The sequence below is a fragment of the Cynocephalus volans genome, chromosome 3 (assembly GCF_027409185.1).
Source record: "Cynocephalus volans isolate mCynVol1 chromosome 3, mCynVol1.pri, whole genome shotgun sequence".
Classification (NCBI taxonomy): domain Eukaryota; kingdom Metazoa; phylum Chordata; class Mammalia; order Dermoptera; family Cynocephalidae; genus Cynocephalus; species Cynocephalus volans.
Window position 1 is genome coordinate 140,112,761 of NC_084462.1, and position 26,408 is coordinate 140,139,168.

A 26,408-nucleotide genomic window follows, 5' to 3' on the forward strand; every position below is an offset into this window, starting at 1 on the left:
TCATTGTACAGCTTCCAGATGACCCCAGTCCTAGCTGCCAACTGATTTTAACTACATGTGAGATTTCAAAAGAGACCAGCAGAAGAACCACCCAGCTGAACCCAGCAACCCACAGAAAAGTGAGACAATACAGCGGCTGTCTTTCAAGCCCCTAAACTTCTAGGCAGTTAGTAATGCATCAATATTTAACAGCATATATGACAAACCTGTTAACTGTAAGACTTCGTATGATATTTCTTTTTACCAAAGTGAATTGCTTTCCTCAAAATAATTACTATACTAACTTGAAGAATTTTTACCAGAAAGCAAGCTTTCAGTGCACTCAGTGTCTAGGTTATTCCTATTCTTGATCAAAAAACTCATCAAAAAGTGGGATTCTCTCTGTCCTAGTCCTCACCAGTGCTCTTGGTTTCTTCACATCTTTCCCCAACTCATCTGAGTCAGAACTAGAACTGTCCCAGAGAAGCTGTCCCCGGACTTCTTGTTCATGGAGCCATGTTTCCATTTTGCCAGTTTTCTGGGGGCAATAGTTATTCCCTGCTTGATGTTCCAAAAATTCTGCATTCTGTAAACTTCCTAAAAAAAATAGAAAGTTAAATTAATTTTTTTTCAACAATGATTTATTTGTTTATTAAGTGACTAGGTTTTTATGAACCCAGAATAATCTTCTTGGTGATTTTTCAAAAAAAAAGTATATATATATATATATATATTGTGTATCATTCCATTTGGTGTCTCTGTAAGCATTAAAAATATTTTTAGTTATTTAAAATTTTTTTAAAAAATCTTCTGAAAGTCATAAGAGTAGTACAATACACACCTATACACCCCAACCCATTGACATTTTACAACAATATTGCTTTTATTATATATAAATATAATACTTATATATATACTTATAATACTCATATACTTATATATAAGTATATATATTATATATTATACTTATATAAGTATAATATATGCTTATATATATAATGAAAGCAATATATATATGTTGCTTTTCAGCTGAGCCATTTGAGAATTAGTTGCAGAGTCACTACCCCCCCTAAATACATCACCACAAATATCTTAGGAACAAGGGTATTTTCCATATGTAATTACAATATAATTATTACACTTAAGAAATATAACATTGATATAATACTATTTTGTAATATGTGGAAAATATTCAAATATACATGGTTTTCCTGGAAATGCCCTTTAAAGCTGGTTTTTTTTGTCTTGTTTGTGTTTTATTTTTTAGGTCCAGAATCCAATTTAGGATTATGCATTGCATTTTATTTTCTCGTCTGTCAGTGTCCTTTAATTCAAGAATGCTCCCCTTTTCTTTTTTACTTTCTCACCTCTCTCCTCTTCCCCCTCCTTCTTTTCCTCCTTCTTCTCTTCCTGCTCCTCTGTCTTTGTTGTCTTCATTTTCCCTAACACTGACATTTTAAAGAATCCAGGTCAATTATTTTGCAGAACGACCCTAAATTTGAGTTTGTCTAATTGTTTCCTTGTGATTAAATTAAAGTTAGACATTTGGAGCAAGAATGTTGCACATGTGATGTTGCCTAGTGCTGCTTATTAAATATCTAGTGCTAGGCACATGATATACACTTCTTCTAACCTTTACATCAACTCTGACTTCATATCAGAATCATCTGTGCAGCCTTTTAGAAACAGATTCCTGTGCTGCACCCCACACCTATAGAACTGGGAGCTCAGTATGTCGGGCATTCTATTTTACTTTATATCTTTTGTTAGAAGAGACTATTTTTGGTGTGGGATTTGATTTATGGGTATATGTATTTACTTTAGCTTCTTATTTAAGCGGTACCCAGCATCCTTTTAGAATGCACTCCAGAGCACTTTGTTCAAGGATAGCTGGCTTTCAAGAAAACAAAATTTTCCCAACCACTTCTGAGCTAGGGAAATAATCCTAGGTTGAAGCTCAGAGTTTCTCCCTAGTCTAATTGCAGCAGACACAACTTTTTGGATGTCACTTAATGATAATTATTTACTAAATCTTTTGACATATGTAAGCCCTTGGTATCTAAAGTCGTGTACTATTATATGAAAAAAATCAAGGATTTCTTCTCCCCCCATGCATATTTTTTTAAAAAGTTATTTTATTTATTGAATCAAAATCGATTATACATATTTTGGGGGTTGAACATTGAGATATGTTGATCAAATTAATATTACTAACATATATATTGTTACAAATCATAATTATTCCTTATGCCCTTTGTCCAATCTCTCCCCTTCCCCCACCATTTTCCCCCTCCCCCCTCTAATTACCCTAGATTTCTTCTCTCCTTCTGAAAGCATAATGATTACTCTGTTGATTTGCTGCCTAGATGATCTGTCCAATGCTGAGAGGTGTGATCAGGTCCCCCAGTATTATCATAGAGCAGAGCCCACTCTGAAATGGGCTTTGTGGAGAGAGACATCCTCTTCTTTTCTTTATCTCTGCTGGTGATTCTCCTTGTGTGAATGCACTCCAGTGTTTGGCAGACCATCTGCGTGGTGGTTGTGGTGTCTAGCCACTTTCTCGGCAGCCATGGTTATTGTGGTGGCTGTGGTGGGCCACTCATGTGGAGGTGATGCTTTTGGTATGCTCCTTGGTGCTGGTGGTGTGCCTGGTTGTGGGGTGTGTCTGATCCCCTTCTCCATGCCTCTGGCCCTTGGCGGGCCACAAGGTGCTGGCGCGGTGTGCCTGGTTGTGGGAGGGCAGTCTGGTCCCCTTCTCCATGCCCTGGGTCCCCAGGTGGGCCCTGAGGTGCTAGCATGGTCTCTATTTGGGATTGGGGTCCAGTCCCTAACTCTTCCAGTTCCCAGGCAGGCCCCAAGGTGCTGGTGGTGTGCTGGGCCAAAACTAATTTTTTGACCTTTGCTTACTTCTAACTCGGGGGAATTTCCTGTGGGAACCAGTACTGAGCTGTGTGGTTGAGTTAAATTGCTGCTTTGCTGCTGTTTCCCTCGGGAAGGCTTTTTGTGCTGCTCAGGGTTTAATGGTTGATCTTATAGGTACTTCCAGCTCTCCAGACACCTGGTGGATCCGGATTGTGTAGAAACTCTGATCTGGGCCTGAGTTTTTTCATCAATCTGTACCCCATGCAATTCTGCATTCCCAACCAGTCTCCTCTGAGTGGTCCTGCACTGATTGCAGGGCAGATCAGCTATCCTTGCTGTGTCCTAATGTTCTCCCAGTGGGCCTGTCTTCCCCACTGACCATGCTCCAAACACTTCCCATGGGACGGGCCCTGTGCTGACTCACCAGCCTCTGAATGGCTCCCTTTCTTCAGTTGTTCTGGCTCCTCATTCCTGCGTGGGTTCATGGGAACACTATTAGTGGTCTTGCTGCCCTGGGGGCCACCAAGGCCCTCTTCTCCCCTGCTGCCTCCAAGCAACTGCATCTGAAGGGCACAGCTATGGCTTCTGCCACCTCCTGCTCCATGTGCTCATCAGCTCAAGCCTTAAAGCAGCAACAGCCTGAAACGCTCAGAGCAGTTTTTTCTTTCTCTCATCGTGGTTTCTCCCGCCTTCATGAACTCCGTAGGTCTCTCCTCCTCTTCCCCTGAGCTTGAGCGGCCCCAGCTTGGCTGATGTTACATTTTTATAGTTGTAAATTGGTTGATTTGTGGGAGAGAGTGATGTTGAGGACCGTCTATTCCACCATCTTGGCTGGAACTCCCCCATGCATATTTTTTAAAACTGCTTTATAGAGGTATGCTTGGCATACAAAGAGCTGTACATATTTAATGTACTTGATTGATGAGCTGAAAATCAAATATTTCAGTGTAAGGTTTCATGCCTTGTGATTCATTAGTTTCCTTTCTGCCTCAGTGAAGAGCTACTCTGTTCTGCCCTTGAATACTATTATAATTATTGTTGTTGCCTATTTGCATAGCACTGACAGATAACTATAGTTAATGTTTGCAGCTCTGATCTCTCTAAACTACAATAGACTTTTTTGTAAAACCAGACTCCTTCACTTTGGTGTCTACCTGGCAATATGTCAACCTCATCTTCTCTTTCTCTCACAAACCTGCTTCGGCCCCCTGCTACCCTAATCCAGCAAATGGTACTACCTTTGCTCCATTGTCTGTCTAATTCTTCAAGAGAAACTCAGGAACCCACCTGGGCTTCTTATTCTTTCCATGCAGCCGCATCTAATTCATGACCAGGTTCTGACAATTTTGTCTCCTAGATATCTAGTATCTGGCTCTTTCTTTCCATCCTTATCCTCACCCTGCTCTCCTGGTGCAAATACCATCTCTCACTTGTGCTTTCACGATGTCCTTATAACTGGTTTCCTTACATCCTCCTGCAGTCCCCTCCCAACCATTCTCTACTATGTAGACAGAGTGATATTTAAAAATACAAGCATAAACCTGAATGTGCCACTCCCCTGCCCTATCAATTTTCAATGGCTTTGCTTTGATCTTAAGATAGAGTTCAAAATCCTTATCAGATGTGACTTAAAAGACCCTCTGTGATCTGGCCCCTGCCTGTGTCTCCAGACACTTCTCCAGTCACTCTCTGAATCTCTTTTCCACCCAGTGTCTAGAATCCATCGTGCTCCATGTCATTGCAGGGCTTTTGCACATGCTGTTATTAATTACAGTTTTGAGCTTTCCAGCACCCCTGGTCCTCACACTTGTTTGCACTCCTGTCCCCTTTATCCAGCTACTTCATGTCTCAGCTTAAATATCACTTCCTCATGGTAACCTGCTCTGACTCCACAGATTATTAGGTCTGCCAATCATACTGTCATTGAACATTTCCTTGTTCATTGTCTCTATGTCTGTGTAAGCTCCACAAGCCAGGAACCACATCTACCTGGCTCATCACCATATGATGGACCTACCACACAATGTCTGGCATCTGGAATATGCTCAACAAGTATTTTCTGACAAATAAATAAAAAATAAATGAACAAAGAAGCAATCAGGATTTTGGGAGGTGGGAAGTATTAGTGATTAGGACCTGGGAAAGGTCTCATTCATCAAGGCTTTGAGGGTGTCAATCATCTCTGCTTTGCAAATGAACCAAGAGATGCATCACTCAGACTGGGAACAGGAATTTTCTAGAACATCCAACTAGAGGCAGGAGCTTTCAAATAGGAAGAGAATGTTTGTTAGTGGTAGAATCCAATGTAATATTAATGATAGCTTAAGTCTCACAGCACTCTTGGATAATAATTCAGTTCTAAAGTTAGTATGTGAGGCAAAATTCACATGTTTATCTTTGAAAATCAGTCCCTCGTCACTCATGAAGTATAATATATGTACACAGTTTTGTATACACAGCCTTAAAGTTTGAGAACTTCTGAGCTAGATGTCTTATTACTTGTTAAAATTTTTTTATAAATCCCTGTTTAATTCTCTGTGGTTCATAGACTTAAAATAAATAAATAAATAAAACATATCCTTTAGAAACCTAAATTGGTTTTGGGAGCAAAGGAAATTAATTTTGGGGAGAGAGGAATGCAACAGATGCCAGTGGAGAAAAACAGGCAGTGATTTAGGTAGTACAAGAATCATATAAGGCATGAAAAGTGTTTGATGGTTGTGTATTTTATAATAGGTGTTTTAGAAAAATTTATTCTTACTATGTCAAACTCATAATTTCAGTTTATTCAAAGACAAAGCTATATTTAAAAAACAAAACAAGATACTTTACAGAAAAATAGTACAGTTGTCCAAATAAGACCGGAATTGTGAAAATGACATTCAAATGATGGATTTAGAGGGACACTTCCCTGAAGCATACAGTTTTCACTATAAGACATCAATTCCATCTTTCTTCAGTTTTGTCCATATTCCCATACATTTGTTTAGCACTTTATATTTTATATGCTCCTTTACTCATATTAGATTAATTTTTACCTAAACCCTACGTGGTAGACAATACTTTATCTCCATTTTACAGATGTGGAAACTGAGGCTTGCAGAGGTTAAATAACTGGAATTTAGTTATGTGCTTTCTCCACATAGAAGAAACCTACACAGAAAAATATATAATATTTGTTGAGAGGTTACTAATATTTATTGAGAGGCTACTATGTGCCGGGTACTACTCTAGGAACAAGAAAAGGTCCCTGCTGTCATGGAGCTTACATTTAGTAAATGCACTCTTGGAACTCAGTGAAGGACTTCGATCCTGATTCCAGTGCTTTTTCCTCCTACTATACTCACATTCATCTCATGGCTTTTGGAAAGGGCAGAAGCCACACAAACACATTGAAACTCATAGAACTGTACACCAAAAAGAGTGATGTCCACTTTGTGTATGTTATACATGACTGTATAAGTTGTGTGATTATATGTGTAATTTATTATTTAGGTATATGTAAAATATATGTAAAGCATGGGTGACTTCATTTCAAAGAGGCAGCAGAAAACAGACTGACCTTTATCTCACGAGAGAGCTAAACTCTCATCCTGCCTTCCAAAAGGAGACAAGAATGGGTGAACGTATTATTAAGCAAGAGAAGACAGGTAGAGGAACCTTAATTATTGGACCCTGACTAGCAGAATGCTTATGTTGATCTTGGCTGTACTCCACTTTTAGGAGAAAGCAAAGTGAACTATTTTTGAAGACAGGGAGAAAAATAAAAAATGCTCTCTTGGAATAAGTAAAAAGGAATCATTGCTAGAGCATATGACAAGTACAGTGGTGAAGTCTGTAGGCTCTCAGGTCAGGCACCCTGAGCATGCGTCTCTTGAGCAGTTTCACCTCTCACGGGCTGGCTGTGACCTTGAGCATGTGATCTGATCTCTTTGGATCTAGTCTCCTTGCCTATAAAAGAGAGGTGGTAGTAATCCTCACCTTGTAGAGTTGATATGAGGACTAACTAACAAATTTTAAATGCTTAGAAGCACTTTATAAATATTACCTACATCCATTATTATCCCAGTATCCTCCACCTTTACATGTACAGGGCTGTACAATGAGAATTAAAGCACAAAACAGAATGGTAAACTTTGTAGGCATTGTAATCTCTCCATCGTCAAATAAGTGATACTTGCCTTACCTCCCCTTCCAATAGCTTCAGCAATAGGCAAATGCGTTGGTGCAGACCTCTTATTCTATGAGCTTCTAGTAACTGTGATTTCATTATAATGAGAAGAATTAGAATTTCCTTTCTATCTCCTGCTAGAAAAATCTACATTTTCTAGGCTCATTTTGTCATGTGTATTTACAAACACACACACATACATACACATAGTCATTACAAAGAAAAACATTATGTAACATTGAAAGAGAGCTCAAGCATTATCCAGTCCATCTAAGTTTGGCTAATCTTCAAAATTATTTGGGGAACTTTTTAAAATATAGAATTCTTTCACACCTCCCACCGCCAGAGATTCTGATTCAGTAAGATGAAGTTGGGACCCAGGAACGGGGTTTTTGAAAAGCTCCCGTGTGGCTCTGCTCATGGCTGGCCATGCACATTGATGCAGCCATAGCTCCCTGTCTTGCATTGAACTGGCCCTCGCCTCAGTAACTCCTTCTAGTCTCCCCCTCCACACCCCCATCACTTCCTTTGTCATCTCTCAGTAATACTTAAATGAAAAATAGTGTAGACTGGAAAGAAGAATGGAGGGCCCCCACTCCAGGAGAGTGAAGGGACAGAGGAACGAGAGGGCCAGTGTTTTCTGGCGCTCTTACTTCCTTTCAGAAGTCACAGAGTACAGCCTCATCTAGAAAGATAAGGTTGAGGAGACACAACCTTGCAGCCTTTCCCAAGGTTGTCCTGGACAGAGATCTAAATCCTTGGCATCCTGATGAAGCCATAAGAGAGGACGGGTTAAAAAGACATGGCCTTGAATCCTGCCTCTGTCACATTAGGGCAGATAGTAACTCCTATCTTTTAGGTTGTGTGAGGATTAAATGAGATAATGCATGTTAAAGGCAGACCATAGTACCTGGATTACAGTAAGCACTCAACAAACCTGAGCTTGAACAAAGTGAAGCAGCTTTGAAGAGAATCAGAGCAGAGGAAAACGCCCTTCTCTGTGTGCCACAGTCTCTCCTGGGCCCCGCCAGGTCTGGGGAATCTTCCAAAAGACTGCCAATGTTGGTTTTTCTTGGCCTGCTCTCAAGTGATGACTCCAAGTGTGTATCTTTAGCTACGGCCCTTTTCTTAGTTGTTTTGCCAGTATTTTTTTTACTTGGAAAAGTTGTTTATCAATGTGACTACAAAGCATATTTCATTCTGAGACTTGGGAGTATAGGTTAAAGAGATGTCTCAAGTAGATTTTTAATTATTTAGCCCTTTCTTATTTAATTAATGTATTGATTAAGCATCTTGTTCCTCTGAGCAGAGGCAGAGTCCCTTTCAGAAGGTGATTTTGCATTTTAGGAGCTCAAGACCTCCAGAGACATGGCCAGCTTCTCATAGCTCTCTCAGCAGTCAGTCCTGCTGATGTGGGGGTTTGGCCCACAGTGCAGCAATCTGTGTGTGTGTGTGTGTGTGTGAAAAATATTGTACATTTGCAACTACGGGTTTGCCCTGGGGGAATACGGACAGGGAAAACTTAATGGGGCTCTCACTGGTGGGGCAGCATAACATGGAGGTTATGGACTTGGATGTCCGGGTGTCCATTGGAAAGCATAGAGCAATAGGAGGCCACAGAGCTGTTAGGCCTGGCCGGAGAGTAGGGGCTGGGCATGAGAGTGGCAGGCGATGGAGCTAGGAAGGTAGGCAGTGGCTGGATCCTGAGAGGCTTAGGATGCCATGTTAAGGAGTTTAGACTTTATCTTCAGGCTGATGGAGACTCACTGAAAGCTTTTTTTTTTTTTTTTTTTTTTTTTTTAAGGAGGAGAATGACATAGATTTGCATTTTGTAAGATTACTCTGATTTTAGTGCAGTGCTTCTAGAACTTCACTGTGTGTGAGAATCACCTGGGATCTTGATAAAATGTAGGTCCTGATTCAGTAGATCTGGGGTGGAACCTCAAATTCTGCATTTCTAATAAACTCCCAGGTGATGTTGATTTTGCTAGTCTGTGGGTAATACTTTGATTACCAAGTAGAGTTAAGAAACCCTTAAAATTAAGTGTTTCTTAAAGTTTAGGGTTTCAGAATTACCTGCAGCAGTGGTTAAACCCAGATCGCTGGGCCAAACCCCTACGGCTACAGTTTCTTTCTTTCTTTTTTTTTTTGGCAGCTGGCCACATGAGAATCCAAACCCTTGACGCTGGTGTTATAACACTGCCTTCTAACCAGCTGAGCCCCTACAGTTTCTGAATCGGTCACTCTGGCTGGAGCCCTAACAATTTCCCAGGTGATGCTGATGTTGGTGGCCTGGGGACCAATGCTGAGAACCACCCAAGTGGAGGGTGAATGGGAAGAGTGTAGACCTAGTGGGAGGAGCCCAGCAGGAGGCTGTAGCAATAGCTGTGGTGTGACAGATAGAGGGCTGGACCTAAGCCAACCCCATTGGGAGTGAACAAGAGAGGACAGAGTTCAATGCTAGGTTATGTCAGCAGGGCATTGTGACTGACCAGGTGCAAGGAGAGGGAGAAGAGGGCTGATGAGGGCCCCAGCTCTCTGGCTGATTGACATGGGCATGGAGGCCTCACCCACTGCCACAGCGGGTACAGCAGGAGGAGCAAGCTCTGGTGGACAGTGATGCTGGATTCACTTTAGACATGGTGAGTGTGCCGAGGGCCGACCTGCAGGGGAAAAGGTGCAGTGGGGGACAGTAGTGTCTGTATATGGTACCAAATTGGCCGACACAAATTTGCTGTGACCATAGGCAATTTAATACATCTCCATGTGCTTCATTCTCTCTAACCACAAGATGAGGCTACTTTGCCTTGTCTCCTCCTAGGGATGGGGCAGGATTGCAATAATGCATGTAAACATATAAGACCCATAAAAAGAAAGAGATATCTTATTACAGAGCTTAAGCAGCTTCTGTCTTTTCCTCCCAACCTTTCAAAATTATGTGGCAACATGCCCACTATATTCTGGGAAGTAAAATATCAGCAGGAACCCAAGGCTGTTTGCTGTCTTCTCACCTCCCTCCCAGTCCCCACACTGGGAGTTCATTTGATGAAGTTTTAAAAACACTTGAAATATTTTACTAAAAAATTATATGACTCACCTGGATCTCTTTTCAAGGTTTCATCAGGCAATGTGGTTAGAAGGTTATGGTCATCATCCTTTGGAATGCTTTGTAGGATTTTCTTGGCTTTATGGTCCTTCAGTTTTTGCTTATTAATTCTTGCCTCCCTGTGAAGACTGTTTTTCAAGTCCATTTGGTCCTGAAAATGATCAGCTATAAGTGGTTAATGTTCTCCCCAAGCTACCTTCACCAGAATATATCAACAGATCAACCACTTTGCAAGTCGTATGCTTATCTATAGACCTCTGCAGTCCCCTAACCAGAACATAGTTTCCCTTTTCCTGTTAGAAGGCATGGAAACTTTATTCACAGTCTTGTTAGGAGAAAGATGAGTATGCCCATAGTCTCCAAAAGGTATGGTTCAATTAAGATGAAAACGCTTGTAGAAACATTTCTCATAGGCTAGCTAATATGTTTGAAATTGCAGAGGACTGTAACTACAGGCTCATTCCCTAGAGGGAAGAATTTGGAATATGACAGTTACAGGACATTACTGGTAATGGGTTTTCTTTACAAGAAGTCTTTCTCGTGAGATAATTCTATGGCATGAATTACACAAAGAGACCTAGCTATCAGAATAAAGATCAACCCACTCCCCCACCTGCTGGCCATTTTTACTAAACCAATAAAAATCATCTGGCCTCATTTTCCTGCAAAAGCCAGAATGTCATAGGAGCAACCTGTTTAGAAAAGGGGAGATTTGAGACACAGATACATCCTTGAGAGGTGTGAAAACAGAGAGAAGACTCAACAGGTCATTAGCAGAAAGGATCTTCCTGATTGTTCCCAGCTTCAGTAGTTGAACATTTAGCTCCAATGACTGAATTTATCAGCACCGCACTCTCCCGAGTGAGCCACGGGCTGGTCCCAATGACTGAATTTAAAATGCTAAGTGACGACGGGATATGTGTGCTTGACTATATTCCTGTACCATGGCAGTGATTATGTGGCATAACTTTGGTAATTATGACACTATTTTCTTTTTTCATATTCACCTCTTGTCTTTTACGGTTCATTTCCAGCATTTGCATCTTATGCAAATATTGTCTTTTTCCAGAAGTATATATTGGAGTTTGCATTTTCTTTTCCAGTTCCTGCTATGAAAGATGACACACTCATTAGTATGGGGTATTTTGTTACTGACTCTACAATCCACACCTTAAATCCATTATGGAACAGAGTAAGATCTTAATTAATTAATCATAATCCATACAGATCTCCTGTGATGACAAAGGTGGACTATTGTGTGTTCCTGACAAGTCCTTTGTGTTGCTATCAGTGAATGAAGTGGCACTTTGCTATGTATATAATGTGGTTTTTAAGGTTCCTGTAGAGTTTTGCAAAGCTTAAATGGAAATATCTTTCCATATCTCATTTCAACAAGGTATCACTTCCCTGTCAACAGATGCTTATTACTATCTCCCCAGAAATGTGTTCTGGGTTGATGAAACCTTCCTTTCTCTGCTTGCCTCTTCTTCCATTGATTGGTTGGCTGGGTATGAAATGAGAGGAGAGCCACTGAATGGTTAAATAAAACCTATTTCTATAGAGTGTACTTCCATATACCAATATAAGCTCTGGAGCACATTGCAGTTTAGAAAGGATTTGAAATGGATTATTTGTGACTTTGATGGACTCCCCCCGACCCTGTGTGTTATGAACTCCAATGAGACAATACAGACAGTTATTGAGGGCAAGAGAGGTGAGTATACCTTCATTTGTCACTTGCTGTTGCCATGTTGCCAGGAAAAGGAAGGGATGTGCTTAATGATATCTTTTGTGGTACCCTGTGGACAGTGACTGTCAGTCTCTGTGAACCACAGAGAGGAGCCCATCTCTGCAGGTGCTGTCAGCCCCATGAATGTGGCCTTGAGGATCTGACAGCACCTGGACATCTTTTACCAAGGCAGCCAGCTGCACCGCCACATCTAGCTGGCTTCAAGGTGAATTAGGAGCAGAAAGTGTTGAGAATCTACTCCTACCTCACGGCTTTTATTTCTGTGCGAGGAGAGTTCTACTCAGCGAGGGTTACAAGTGAATAGCAGGGAAAAGATCTACAGAAGACCTTTCCCAGGATTACTTTTTGGTGAGGTGGCAAATAAGTCAGGAACAACTTGTAGATAAGGTTTCTCCTGAAAACTGACAATGAAGAGAAAGTTTTAAGTTGGGGGAGTTCGGAAGGGGAATGGAAAGGAAAAGTCATACTGGATTTTTCAAAGATTTGAAAACTTCTAGAATCACCATTTTCCAGGTAAAATTCCTCTCGCTCCTCCACATTGCCCTGTTTCATCATGAAGCTGAAAAGGGCCCAGAGCTCATCTGAGAGGTCACAGCAACTGCCATTCGGAGGCAGGCACAGGAGAGAATGGACAGCTTTGAACAATTCTAACTCTGAATGACTTCACCATTGGATTTATCTTTAAACTCTTCCATGCAGGGAGTACATGAAAAGGACAGCTTGCCCCAGACCCATGCCCCTGCCCCAGTTAGCCACCCCCTCCAGTTACTGCTACGGCTCACCTTTGTCTTGTGAGTTGTTCTGGCTTCTTGCTGGCTCAGGAGGCTTTTGTAGGTAATTACTTGAGGCAGGTCCATGGGTTCAAGCTTCTAGAAGTCCAACATTTAGAGCATTCAGCATTCCTCGTGCCACGAGATGATGAAACACAGAAGCTAGCCATTAAGCTATCTTAACACTTTGCAAAAGCAGCACTTACTTCTGAGAGTGTACAGGGAAGGCAATTCCAACAGGATTACAGTTGTGTCCGTGAAAAAGGCTTTTCGACCTTTCTGGGTTCTTTTTGTTCTATTGCACTGTTGCCAGTGGCTTATTGATCTAAATATTGGTCAGACAGTTAAGAGACTGTCTTTTTCTGTCTGCATTGAGGGACCATGTCCAAAGCTATCAAACAACCAGGTCTTAGCATATATATTAGAGATGAAAGAGGCACCAGGAAGTTACTTTGTTTTACTCATCTCTTAACGATCTCACTGTACTATTCCAGTTCTTAGAGAAATGACCTGTTTTGAAGATCTCCAAAGAAGCTCCCTCAGTCTCCTTAGTAATAATCACTGATGATTATGAGACACATTTAAAACTAAAGTGCAGTGTGCTAACAAATCTTAGAGACATCTTTTTCTAGCAGGGGCTTGGCTTTATGGGAGAGATCAACCTGGAGTTTTAAGGGGTCACAAAGACTGGGCAGCAGTTCACGTCAATGGGTCTGCCTCCAGCCGTTCTTGCCTCAGATGACCTAATGCTCCACAAGCTGAGGACCGAGGAGTGGCCAGGCAGGCTTGGGAGATGAAAGCTGGTCTCTTCACATTGACATGCAATGAGGGACCTGGAGGGTCACAGAGTTTATTGTCACTCAATGAGTACTCACCGAATGACTGCTACATGCAGTCATGAAGATGCAATGGTCAACGAAAATAGACATGGTCCTTCATGGAGCTTATAGTCTATGAGCAACAGATGCACTTTTGCTTGTGTGATTATTTGATTGATAATTACAAACTATGACCAGTGCCTTAAAGGAAAAGTCGACAGGGCAGGACCATGGCAGTATATAACTGGAAGGCCCAAACTTGGAAATGGGGTATGTTATGGATTGAATTGTGCTCCCCCCCACCAAAATTCATATGTTGAAGTCTGAACCCCCAGTACTTCAGAATGTGACTTTATTTGGAAATAGGGTCATTGCAGATGTAATTAGTTAAGATTAGGTCATACTGGAGTAGACATAGGCACACACACAGGGAGGACACCACATGAGGCAGAAGGTAGAGACTGACCAGAAGCTAGGCAAGAGGCATGGAACAGATTCTTCCTAAAGCCCTCAGAAGGAATCAGCCCTATGGACCCCTTGATCAACCCACTCCCCCACCTGCTGGCCATTTTTACTAAACCAATAAAAATCATCTGGCCTCATTTTCCTGCAAAAGCCAGAATGTCTCTAGAACTGTGAGACAATAAGTTTCTGTTGTTTGAGCCACCTAGTTTGTGGTACTTCGTTACAGCAACCTTAGACAATTAACACAGGAGGGAAAGGACTAAGGAGGCAGTCCAAGAAAGTTTCCCAAGAAAGTAATTTTTCAGCAGAGATGGAAAGATTGGGAATTTTTAGGGGACAAAGTGTGTCATAGCCCTGAGGTGGGAAGAGAACATGATCTATTGAAAGGACTGAAAGAAGTCACTTGGCTTCAGTTCAGAGTGAGGGAAAGAAGACTCAAAAGAGGCTGGAGAAGTTAGGCAGGGGCCAGTCACACAGGGCCGATGGGCATTCTAAATATGTTGGTGGTCTTAAGAGCAACCACAAAGTAGTAACACGATCACATTTACTTTTAAAGAAATGACTAGGCTGGCCGGGTAACTCGGTTAGAGCGCAGCCTTATAACACCAAGGCCATGGGTTCGGATCCCTGTACTGGCCAGCTGCCCAAAATGAAAGTAAAGAAATGGTCACTCTGGCTGCAGTGTGGGAACCAGGTCAGAGAAGAACAGTTATGGGTGAGGGGAGAGCAGTTAGGAGGACAAAGTGGATCGGGGTTGGTCGAGGGACATTGACAGTCTCTGCAAATACTTAAACCTGACCAAACGGATTTGTGATGGTTGGTGAGAAAGAGTGAAGTATACAAATGACACTCCAGTACAAGGGGTGGATGATGGTGTTATCATTCACTGAGATATGGGGAATCCTAGAAGAAGACCTGGTTTGGATGAGATATGGAATTAAGATACAAGTTTGGTTGGAGCAGGTTAAGTTTAAGACACCTTTGAGACATGTCAGTGTAGATGTTGAGTAGATAATTAAATAGGCATGGAGCTCAGAGGAGAGGTCTATGCTGGAGATATGTGTTTTTGGGAATCATCCCTGGGTAGAGCATGACCAAAACCATGGTCATGGGCGTGGTCAAGAGAGAGAAGAGCAGAGTCAAGCACTGAGTGGCTGGTGGATGGGGATGAGCTGGCCATGGAGACTGAGAAGCAACGGCTTGAGAAGGAGGAAGAAAACCAGGAGTACATCATGCTGCTGCAAACAGTGTGAGCACCACTGCCACCTTAGTCCAACACTAAAGGCAAATGCTCATTCATTTAAAAGTTGTTTTTCATTTTGTTGTGATTTGATGTGTTATCAAGGAGTACATCTGGAAGTCAGCTTGGCTTTCAAGGTGACCAGGGTAAATAGAGAGAGTGGGGCCATGGGAAATAAATGCTGAGTATCCAGCACTTGTAATGGGGAGTATGACCTGGGCTGCCCCAACTTCACTGTAGAACCAATTTCTGGTCCCTTGTGCTGGATCTGCCCTGTTCTGGGGGGAACAACCCAAAGTTGACCTGGCAAGAAAGAAAAAAAAGAGCAAAGGATATGAAGAACTCATCTTCATGTCAGATACGTGCCAGGCAATTTGCATTTGTGGTGGGGGCTGGTTCTTCATCCCATTCTACCTCAGAAAAGGAAAAGAGTCTTTTAACACAACTTAGCAAAGATGTACTGAGCGGTCATCAATACTAGTAAGAGAAGTTTGTTTGTTCCCCTGGCTCTCAACTCTGCAGGATGTGAAGAGGCAAAGCAAATGAGACCAGCTGGCACAGGAGGCAGCAGCTGATCCAGTGCTCTGACTGGAGGGGAAGGGAGATGAAGGGAGAAGGGACCCTCCAAGCACTATGAGAGAAGGAATCAGCAATGACTGAAGAGGGATTTCTGGAGAGAGAACAAGGAAGCGTTTGTGCCATCCCCTGGAATACGAGAGTGTTCAGGATTTTGTTCTTTCTGATTAAGCCTATATGACTTTGCAGGCATTGCTGCACATGGTGCCCAGGGTTATAAGCATGTCATCTCGTTCAGTCCTTGTGGGAACCCTGTGGATGATTATGATGATTTCCCCATTCAGAGAGGTTAATGTCTTGTCCAAGGCTGCACAGCTAGGAAATGGCATCTCCAGGATTCAATCTCACATCAGTCCAGCTTCAAATCCCATGCTCTCTTCTACACTATTTGTCTTCCAAAATGCTTTATTATCAGAATCTCCTGGAATTAAAAAAAAATAAATTCCTGTGCCATTCACTGGAGACTGAGATTCACCAGGTCTGGGGTATATCCTGGGATATATATATATATATATGTTTTCAAAACTCTCTTGGGGATTCTGATGATTTCTTTCTAGGTTAGGGTTTATTGGCCTCCATACTGCCTCAGGTAAATAAAGGAACAACATCAAAATAGACTACAAAGGATTTGTTTGTGGAGTACTATTGAAAAATTGAGTCTGAAGAAGCCAAGGGTTTTTGGCTGTTTAAAATCATCTATCCATAAATTCTTAGGGCCAGGTTTTTGCTTTGGTAGTATGAATATATAATTAATCACAGACCCCTTCCTTCTATTTTCAGTCTTTTTAGGAGAGATCCACAGTTCTAACAAGGGTTAAGTGGTAGGTATCTTTAAGAACTCTCTCCAGACAGTAACTTTCTTCCCCGCCTTTGAAGAGAACCTGAAGAATCACACTGTTCCTCCATAGTAGCCACTAGATGGCAGCAACTAACCCTGCAAATAGGATCCCTCTGTTAAATCATTTGCACTTGGCCTGAGAAGCACTGCAGAAAAAATTGTTGGGAAAATTGGCTTCATCTAAGTAAACCAGCCAAATGAGATTGTCTCAGATTCTGGTTTCATATGCATGTTCCTTTCCCTTGCCTGGGAAGTAAGATTGCCTTACCTCATCTTCAGAGAGAACCAATGGAAAGAATTACTGGTGAATTGGTAGAATGACACATTTTTTTTTTCATTTTATAATGTAAAAAATGTATTATTTTTCTAAAGATTTCTGAATTATTTGGCTCTCAAACAAAATAAATTGTCAGCATAATCAGTTGAAGCGTCTGCTCGGAGATTCAGGAATTGAGATTAAATCAATCATAGACCAGTATCAATCATAGACCACAAGTCACTGGACTTCGTGATAAATACCAACCTGAGATGGTTGCTTCTGTTTACAAAATGAAAAGAGGGAGCATAAAAAAAAAGCAAAAGGAGGAAGATGAGGCCAGAGCAACTCAAAGACATAAAATCTGTGTGGCACCATTAGTTATGAATGTGCCTTTTAAAAATCTGAGAAGCAGGGAAAGGTATACAGGATAGCCTTGGAGAGAGAAATCATAAGGCCCAGGAGGAATTCTGATCAAGGCATTGCAATGAGTTCACATTTCAATAACATTCTGTGCTGCAAACATCTAGCAATGAAAAATAAAACATAAAATGAGAAAGATGTAGTCAGACTTTAATACAATATAAACATCTTTATAGATCAGAAAACAGAATAAAAATGCAAATATTGGGGGTAAGGTGATCCATAAGGCATTTAGGGCTCCTGATGGCAGTGGGTTACTTCTATGGGTAAAGGGAATCTAAAAGTGTTCCATCTAAGACGGGAAACTTGAGCCAGGCTCCCAACTTGAACTCAGGGGCTGAGTTGTTCACCACCCCTCTACCCAGTATAAAAGAGCTGCATAAAAATGAAACTGGAAGATTTGTTTTACAAGCATTACCAAAAGGTTGAATATGAAGAATATAAGACTTTAAATAATAAATAAGAAGGCTTAGATAAACAGATAATTTCCTGGAAAAATGTAAATAAGCAAGAAGAGATAAATCAACTAAGAACCACAAAATAAATTAAGTTAGTAGGAAAATATTTCACTCCTCTCAAAAGTTCACTTGGCCAAAAAATGATTTCAAAGCCCTTTTTACCAACCTTTTGAGGAAAAGATAACACCTGTGTTATATCAAATGTTTTGTAGAATAGAAAGGAGGGAAAGGTAATCAACGTATTTTAAAAAATTAATACCACCTTGATGGCAAAACTGGGAAAAAACAGTATAGGAAATTTATAGATCCACTTCACTTATTAACATAGATACAAAAAGCCTTAACAAATCAAATTCAGCCATGTATTTATATATGTATCTCATGACGAAGTAGGATTTATGCCAGGAGTGTAAGCATGGTTCAACATTTTAAAATCTATTAATGTAATACATTGTCTCAACTGGTTAAAAAGAAAAACATATGATTATTTTAACAGATGGAGAAAAAAATCAGTAACATTTAACCCTCACCCTGAGAAAAATTCTTAGCACCCAAAGTGCAAACATCTTTCTTAGTTTTTGAACCAGTCCCACTAATGTCATAGATAAGACAAGGACACCCATTATCATTAAAGAAACTCTAGCAAAACTTCTTTTTGCAAAAGAAGTTCTAGCCAATGCAAAAGCCAAGAGAACAAGGACAGGAAACAAGAACTGGGAAAAAAGAAAAAAAATTATTCTCATTTATAGAAGATATTGTCTACTTAAAAATCCAGAAGAATCTGTAGACAATTAGAATTACCAAGGTATTTCAATAAAGTTATGGAACACAAAATTCCATATCCAAAAATCAATAGCTTTCTTATTCATCAATAATAATAATTTAGAAAATTAAATGGAAAAAAACTCATTCATAACAGGAAGAAAAACACACTGTAAGGTATTTTAATGGTCAGTTTTATGTGTTGACTAAGCTGCAGTCTTCAGGTATTCAAACACTAAGTGTTGCTGTGAAATTATTTTGTAGATGTGATTAAAGTCCGTAATCAGTGACTTTAAGTAAGGAAGATTATTTATTATTATTATTATTATTTGTATTATCTTTTATTTTTATTTTATTTATTTAATTAATTTATTTTATTTTTATTTTACTTCTCAATATACATCGTAGTTGATTTTCATGCCCCTTTACCTGTTCTTCTCCACTCCTACTGCTCCCCCGCTGCCACATCATATCTGTCCACTTGACTTAAATAGTTCGAGGAATTTTTGTGATTATTCTGTCAGGAAGATTACTTTAGATAATCAGGGTGATTCAATCAGTTGAAAGGTCTTAAGTGCAAAGCTGAAGCTGCCTTGAAGAAGAAGAAATTTTACCTGTGGACTGCAGCTTCAGCTCATGCCCTGGAGTTCCAGCCTGCCTCTCCTGAAGGCCTGCCCTGTCGATTTCAGACTTGCCTTGCCAGTATGCAGAATCATGTAAGCCAATTCCTTGCAATGAATCTTTTAAAATATATATTCTTCTACTGGTTCTTTTTATCTGGTTGAACCCTAACTGAGACAGGTCCTTAGAAACGAACCTAAAAATATTACACGAGACCCCTATGAAGAAATTATGAAACAATATAGAAAGATCTAAAAGAAAATCTGAGCAATGAGGATATATGCCATGTTCATGGCAAGTCAGTATTGAGTAAACTCAGTATTGTCCAAGGCCAAAAACAAAATAATGAAACCATACAAGTCAGAGCCACCCTCCTTATCTCTCACCAGCAGATTTATACTCTTCTTTCTCACTTCTGCAATTCATTTATTCATTCAGCATTCAACACACACTAATCGATCACCTATTATGTGCCAGGCACTGTTCTAGGCATTCAGGTACATTACTGAAGACAAAAAAAATTCCTGTGTCTGTGAAGATTATATTACAGCATTGGAAGTAGGAGAGTATAAAGAAAACACATAATAAACATAATAGATAAGTAAAGTGTTTTGTATGTTAGATGGAATTAGTGTTCTGGGGGGGAAAAAAACAAAATAGTGAGGGGCCAGGAGAATCAACAATGCTGGAGTGAGGGTTGCAATTGTCAATGGGTTGGTTAGGGTAGGCCTTATAGGAACAGTGAGATTTGAACAGATCTTTGGAGACGAGGAAGTCATCCAAGGAGATCACCTAAGGACCTACTATACGTAAGGGGAACATCTCCAATGTAGGCTGGACCTGGGAAGGCTGGATGAGAAAGTCATCAGGCCAGAGGGGACAGTGCCGATGAACTCTTCAACATGAGGGCTGGCACATTTGATTCGGAGTTCTCTGGCCAAGGCTCTCAGATCCTCTCAGTACCAAGTTGGAGAACCTTAGTTTATGACTTGCTCTTTGCTTAAGGAGTAGATATTCAGGAAGTGAAGAGTGCCAAATATGCAACTCAAATTATTTAGGATGCAATTAGATTTGCTTTAATAATTACAAATACTTTTAGAATTTTCTTTGGCAGAGATTAGACTATTAATTAGCATGTCATGGGAACCCAGCATTTATTATTCTCTCAAAAACCCATTTGTGGTGGAAAATGTGCTGAGCCTCATTTGTGAAGATAATTATAGTTGATATGTTTGGGAGTGTCTGCCAAGTTCCTCGTGATTTCCTTCTTCTCTGGGAGCTGACTCTAGAATCTGCAGGGATGACTCCTCTGCCCACATTTCTACTGCATGAGCCTATCTTCTGGTCATAGCTCATTGGACCAGAGCTGGAATCATGAACAAAGCTAAGCCAATAAGATCTTTTCTCCTAGAAATTTGGAATTTGAACCAAGAGGGTTAGGCCAATTTGTTCATTTGACTGGAACTATAAGATCAAGCTTGGGGTGGCCATATTTCATCAAGTGGAAATGAGGAGCAGAGAAAGCTTCTCTGCAGGAAGAGAGAGTGAATGCATGAAGAGCTTAGGGGAGGCACTTAGAGAGTTCTTTTGCCTGTCAGGTCCCAACGCACAATTCTTCCCTGAAGTCCAGGTGTCTCCCAACAATTGGATTCAATAAAACATTCCTGTACCTTATAATTAACCACATTGGTTGCTTTGGCTAGTCAATTAGACTTCTAATGCAGTGATATCCCAGGTCTGCAATAGCAGTAGTGCACTTTGAGTGTTTTTCCCCCGCAGCAGGTATTATGGGTCTCATTATCATTCATTCATTTGTTCATTCATTCATTCACTCACAAACTTTTATGGGGTACGTAATGAGTGTTAGAGACTGAAGAAATAGGACTGAATAAGACAGTCTTTGCACTCAAATAATTCATTTGTCTTGATGCTTCATTTTTAAGCTGGTTAGTTAGGGTCGGGGTATAGTGTTTGGCTCTGAAATAACTGGAGTTTATCTTTTTGAGCTTTATTGACTATTGGGAGAATCAAAGCCTGACCTTAGTGTATTTAGGGTTGATAGACATAAAAAGTACTTTGTGAACTATAGAGTGCTACACAAGTATTTTTCATTGGCTATAGCAATATCTTCTATTTTAGTTAATCAGCTTAGAGGCTTCACAGGAATATATATTAAACATACTCCTTTGAAAGGAAGCATATGATTTAGGAATAAAATATACTTTTTTAATTGTCTAGCTAGAAATATGCTCAAAAATTTTGAAATTATATACTAATTTGCTCTATTTACACTTTTTTTTTAAACAATATTTTTAAAGTTTCTAATATTTGGGGAAAGATGCTCTTTGGGGATCAAAGGATATAATCACTTCAAATTATGATTATGAGCTTCTGGAGAAGACAGGTAAATAAAAACCAATGGAAAGAGAAATAATCCTCAACAAATGAGCTCTAATACCCCTGGGATTGGTCCAGGCATTTGGGTGAATTTGGCTCCAATTCCCTTTTTTCAAATGTCAGTGATAGATCCTGCTCACAAGGGAGCCCCAAACCCTCCTTTTAGCTGATGCTGATTTTCAAGGACCAATTCTGATATCTTTCCCTTTCGAGGATAAGAGTTCTTAGAATTCATAGCTCTCTAGAGAGAATCCATTAAATATTTATTAAGGTGAATGCATTTAAAGCTCTTGCTTTGCTGCCTTGGAATCCGATGTCCCCAATTCCAACAACCAGTTAACATCCAGAATGATAAAGGTTTAGGAATAGGGGCTATGAAAATCACTTACACTGACAGTCAAGAGTACAGACTTTGGAAACCTAGTTGATATCTAGCCTCTATGTGCCTTTGGGCAAGTTACTCAACTCTCTGAACCACATATGTAAAACAAAGATAATATGTTCTTTCTCATAGGAGGATAAGAAGATTAAATGAATGACAGAGATCAATTGCCTAGTATAGTATCTGACTTGTAGTATGTGGCAATTAAATAGTAGTAGTAGTTGTTGTTGTTATTGTTATTAATATTTATTACAAGTGACTTTCCCATAGTCATCCAACTCATCAGTGCTAGATCCAGACCTCTTGAGTCCCATCATGCCTATGTCCTTCCTGCTAAACTTGCTTCTATTGTTTGTGGGTCTTAAAAGTGAAAATTATCACCAAAAGAAATCCCAAAGTAGTGTGGGCTTTGTAATTGACAGCATTTAACAACATTCTCATTAACATGTTGATCATTATCAATGTCCCTCTTTTATGATTATGGTTAAAAAGGGATGTTACCATTAAATCCAAGACATTCTTTATGAAGTCTTTTAAATTCATCTTACTTGAAGTCTTCGGGGTGGATGCCTTTTAATAATACTTGTTTCTGCCTGTTCCAGTGGGATGTCAAAATACATGGCCCTGGATTCTTGAAGGACAGAGAAAAGCAAGAATAATCTATTAAAAACAATCTACCACTAAATTAAGCAATTAGGCTGATCACTAGTTATTAGACTTTGTTAACACAATTTTGTACCTTTTCAGTAATATATGTCTAACCTATAGGTTAAATGTGGAGATAAAACACATAGGCAGGGGCCCTACATGAATGTAAATGATAAAATTTTAGCCTGGATTCAGGATTTAATTTTTGTTTTCCTTAACTCCCCAGGTTGATATTTAGAGGAAGATCTGCAAAATTAACAATGTATAAACTACAAATGTTATTCAAATATAGGATTTGGCCTGAAAAATAGAAACTTATTAATTTGTTTTAATTCCATAAAATATAGGAAAACAGAAAATAATATAGCTTTAAAAAATGAAAATAAATGATCTTTTTAGGTGAAACAGATGATAGACGGATAAGTGATTAGATAGAGAGGTGCTAAAGGAATGGAGCATGAGTACGCAATGCTATCCATTGCACAATCACAATTAAATAGTTCCTCCAGCTAGGAAAGAAATTCCTACAAGTTGCCACGGTACTGCAACATATCGATACTCTTTCCTGATGAAACAAGCCAGGTCTGCAGAATTAAGCCACTGTTAGGAAATAAAGAGGCTCAACAGATCCATTGTGAATTTTATTTTTTAGCTTGATTATCCTGGGCTCTTGAGACTGCTACCATAACCAATGCCGCATGAATGAAGTTCTTGTCCTTCCCTCTTAATCTGGACACATTCTGAATTCTAGATTGTTATGTAGACTACCCTACACTCCCACTCTGCATTTTAAGTGGAAAAATCTCTGGATAATTATTCACCTCTAACCCTAAGACATGTGAATGACTGAACACTTTACAGACTTCACTGTCTCTAACTTTAGTAGGATGGGAACTATGTCCTTATTTTCTTTTAAAAGATGCCAGCACATTGAGCAGAACACAAACAACAACAAAACATATTGGATTTAATAATGTAAATATTTTTGGCACAATTATTTTCAGAATTCTGATTACTTTTTATTTTTATAGTGTGATTTGAGTGAAATCACCCCATTATTTAATTAGATTCTCTCAAAATGGCATAGATTATGTTAGGCAGATTTTAGATGAAGTACCTTATTCAAGGTCACAGGATTTGGTATTTGGTGAAGCTGGGGTTAGAATATGGGCTCCTTGAAAATAGTGATCAGAATGTCCCATCCCTTTGTTATTTATTTTTAATGTGATTTTGTCATTTCAAAAATAAGCACATTTTGCAGTTGGGACTCTAAAGCACTAGAATCAGTTTTCACTGTTCGGTTACCAAAATCCTAAAACTCTGGATAGAGGGTTTGATAAACAAAGGAATTCTCCAATGAAACTAAGAGGAAAATTCCCACTCATGTGCTTAAGAAATTGTAGAATAAAAAGAACATAAAAATAAGCCATATAGAACAAGTCAAAAGTTGTCAGTTCTACAAAAAGTAGCCTTGAAAATCATTCTGGGCAAGATCTGCTAGGTACTAAGAGAGAATATAAGGCTTTTTGACCATTCCATCCAATACGGGGAATTTACTTTTGTTATTGATCCAGAATGTGAAGAAAAGAGAAAATGGCATGTGTATGTAAACATTATAAAAATATATTTCTCTTCCTAAATTAGAATGTCTGCTTAATTATCATTGTGGTCATCATAAAACATTTTACATGTCTTATAAGGTATCCCAGGATAACTTATAGCCACTTCAGGCTCAGAGCTTCAAATCATAATGGGAAAAAATTCTTTTAGTTCTGCTGATGACCATGAAGAATATGAGGTTGGGGAAGGGGTGACTCATTCACTCATCTGTACCGAAATAAGTCAATTCTGTTTGGGGCGGTTTCTAAATTCACATTAGAATGGACTCACTCCTAAAGTGCTGCTTTCAAAACCACGAAGCCTGATGCATTTAACTGTACTGGAGAGAATGATTTAAATTTAGAACCTAACTGAGTCATGTGATTGCTATCATTTATCACATTAGTATCTATATAATTTTATGGTCTGGTAAAGTTAGGTATAAACCCTAAAAGTGCTATGAATGAAGCTGAAACAAAATGATTCTTCCTTCTTATCTGTAATGGTGAAAAGCCCTTTGTACAGTTTACCCACCCATTGTAATGTATCCGGAATACTTTAGATTGACAAGCATTTAATCCTCATTGAAATATATTCCTACACATTTCAGTAATTTAGAAACTTTCTGAGATTATAGTGCTATCTGTCAATGCTCTCTTTGGTCCAGATACACAAATCTCATGCTGGGTTTTATGTTTACCTGCAGAGTATCTTCCATACCAGGTTTCTCGTAGAGGTGGCAGCTGCTCTTCCAAACCTTTATTCCAGTCCTGCAGTCTAGCCAACGAGTATGAACTCTTTTCTTCCAGATTCTGATCTAATGCAAAGTCTGCAGGGCCAGCCGAGGGAGTCTCTTCCTCTTGGTTTTGCAAAGGTGCCACTTTGATCACCCTAGGGTGAGCCTTGGAGTGGCTCAGGCCCATTTCATGGGAAAGACATTCAAAGGAAAACCGTGAAGGAAGTGGTTGGAGGGCCTTTAACGTAGCTGTTTTTAATCAAGGTATTCTAGAAGTTTAACCCAGCTGTATGAAGCAGGCATTTCTTTCATGACATCTTTCTAGCTCTATCTCCCCACACACTAACCCGGCTGGCCACTTCCTGGGAGGCTGGTTTCCATGGAGACTTCTGCTCAACTCCTACTTTGCCATTTCAGACCCAAAGAATCCAGTTAAACATTGACTTGGTTATGCCACTTACTGAATAACTCAGTGGTAGGAATAGAAACCACTATTGATCATTAAACAAATATCTGACACCAGGAGCAGAGGTTTAGAGAGATCTTAACTTGACCCTTTCATTGCAGGTACCTATGTAAAAACTGAGAATTGCTAAGTCACCTTTAGAAATAAGGGGATGCCTGCTAATTACCAAAGGCTTGGTTAATCTTTAATTTTAATTACAGAATTTATCTTCCAAATAGAAAAGGAAACAGCAAAGTGGCTAAAGTGTCATTGGATTTTTCCGACAATGACTTGAGTTGCCTTTGAAGGAGATGACTACATTGCAGGAGGGCAGGAAGACAATAGAATTTTTTTCCTGGGGGAGAGGGGACAAACTTCTTGAATAAATGGATTGAAATAAAAATTGAGTTTTCAAAGATAGCCTATTGACTGTGTTTTTAATAAGTAGAAAAAAAGACTGGAAGGAAATGTGTGGAAATATTGAGTAGTGATTTCTGAATGGTGGGCTTATATGTGTTTTTTATTTTGTTCTTTATATTTAGAAACGGGAGTCATTTTCAAGCTCTAATTGTTCATGACCACAGATTACTTGTGTTTTCATCACATCCTTGTAGAGAAATTCAAAGACGTATTTTTCGTTTTTGCAAAATCCACTTGCCAAGGGTGTTAAACACCATTGATAAACAATAGAGTTAATCTAGAAAGACATCTGAGTTTAGTTTTTTACTACTTAACTCATTTTGCATTTCACATACAATTTTCTCTGCAGCAGAGACTTGTAAGAAAGAATCACATATTAACAGTATCTGCAAACAAAACTGTCTATGGTAACTAGAGGCTAGTTGCTATAGGTTAAATGTGTCCCCCAAAGGTTTATGTATTGCAAACTTATAAGAGGGTAGGAAATCTTATTATGGTAATTGAATGTTGGGGCCTTTAAGAGGTCTGTATATATTATATTCTGAGGACTGTACCCTTGTGAATGGATTAATCCAATTGTTTAAAGGGTGTGGTTTAATTGGTGGCCTTGAGTGTGGTTCCGATGGCTTTAAAAGGAGAGCAAGTGAGGAGGTTAGCTCTCCTGCTCAGCCATTTGCCATGTCATA

General features: G+C 39.6%; 1 protein-coding gene across 3 annotated transcripts; it reads right to left on the minus strand.

Moving 5' to 3' along the window:
• Positions 1 to 340: 340 nt before the first annotated feature.
• Positions 341 to 25,044, minus strand: CCDC198 (coiled-coil domain containing 198). 3 transcript variants are annotated; one of them, XM_063091972.1, is made up of 6 exons: positions 24,822 to 25,044; positions 22,423 to 22,505; positions 12,651 to 12,737; positions 11,126 to 11,224; positions 10,110 to 10,269; positions 341 to 576 (listed from the first exon to the last, which is right to left on the minus strand). In XM_063091972.1, the coding sequence occupies exons 1-6, from the start codon at positions 25,042 to 25,044 to the stop codon at positions 341 to 343; spliced, it is 888 nt and encodes a 295-aa protein (XP_062948042.1). The 3 variants fall into 3 exon arrangements, with proteins under 3 accessions (XP_062948042.1, XP_062948041.1, XP_062948043.1); XM_063091971.1 differs by having other exon boundaries at positions 11,126 to 11,227; XM_063091973.1 differs by lacking the exons at positions 22,423 to 22,505; positions 24,822 to 25,044 and adding an exon at positions 22,376 to 22,417.
• Positions 25,045 to 26,408: the final 1,364 nt, after the last annotated feature.

What these genes read in the sequence shown, in the direction of transcription:
- CCDC198 (XM_063091971.1), bottom strand. Translation starts at nt 25,044, where the DNA reads ATGGGCCTGAGCCACTCCAAGGCTCACCCTAGGGTGATCAAAGTGGCA. An exon ending in GTATGGAAGATACTCTGCAG is followed by an intron (nt 22,506 to 24,821) that starts GTAAACATAAAA and finishes CTGTCCTTCAAG; the next exon opens with AATCCAGGGCCATGTATTTT. An exon ending in TGAACCGTAAAAGACAAGAG is followed by an intron (nt 10,270 to 11,125) that starts GTGAATATGAAA and finishes GATCATTTTCAG; the next exon opens with GACCAAATGGACTTGAAAAA.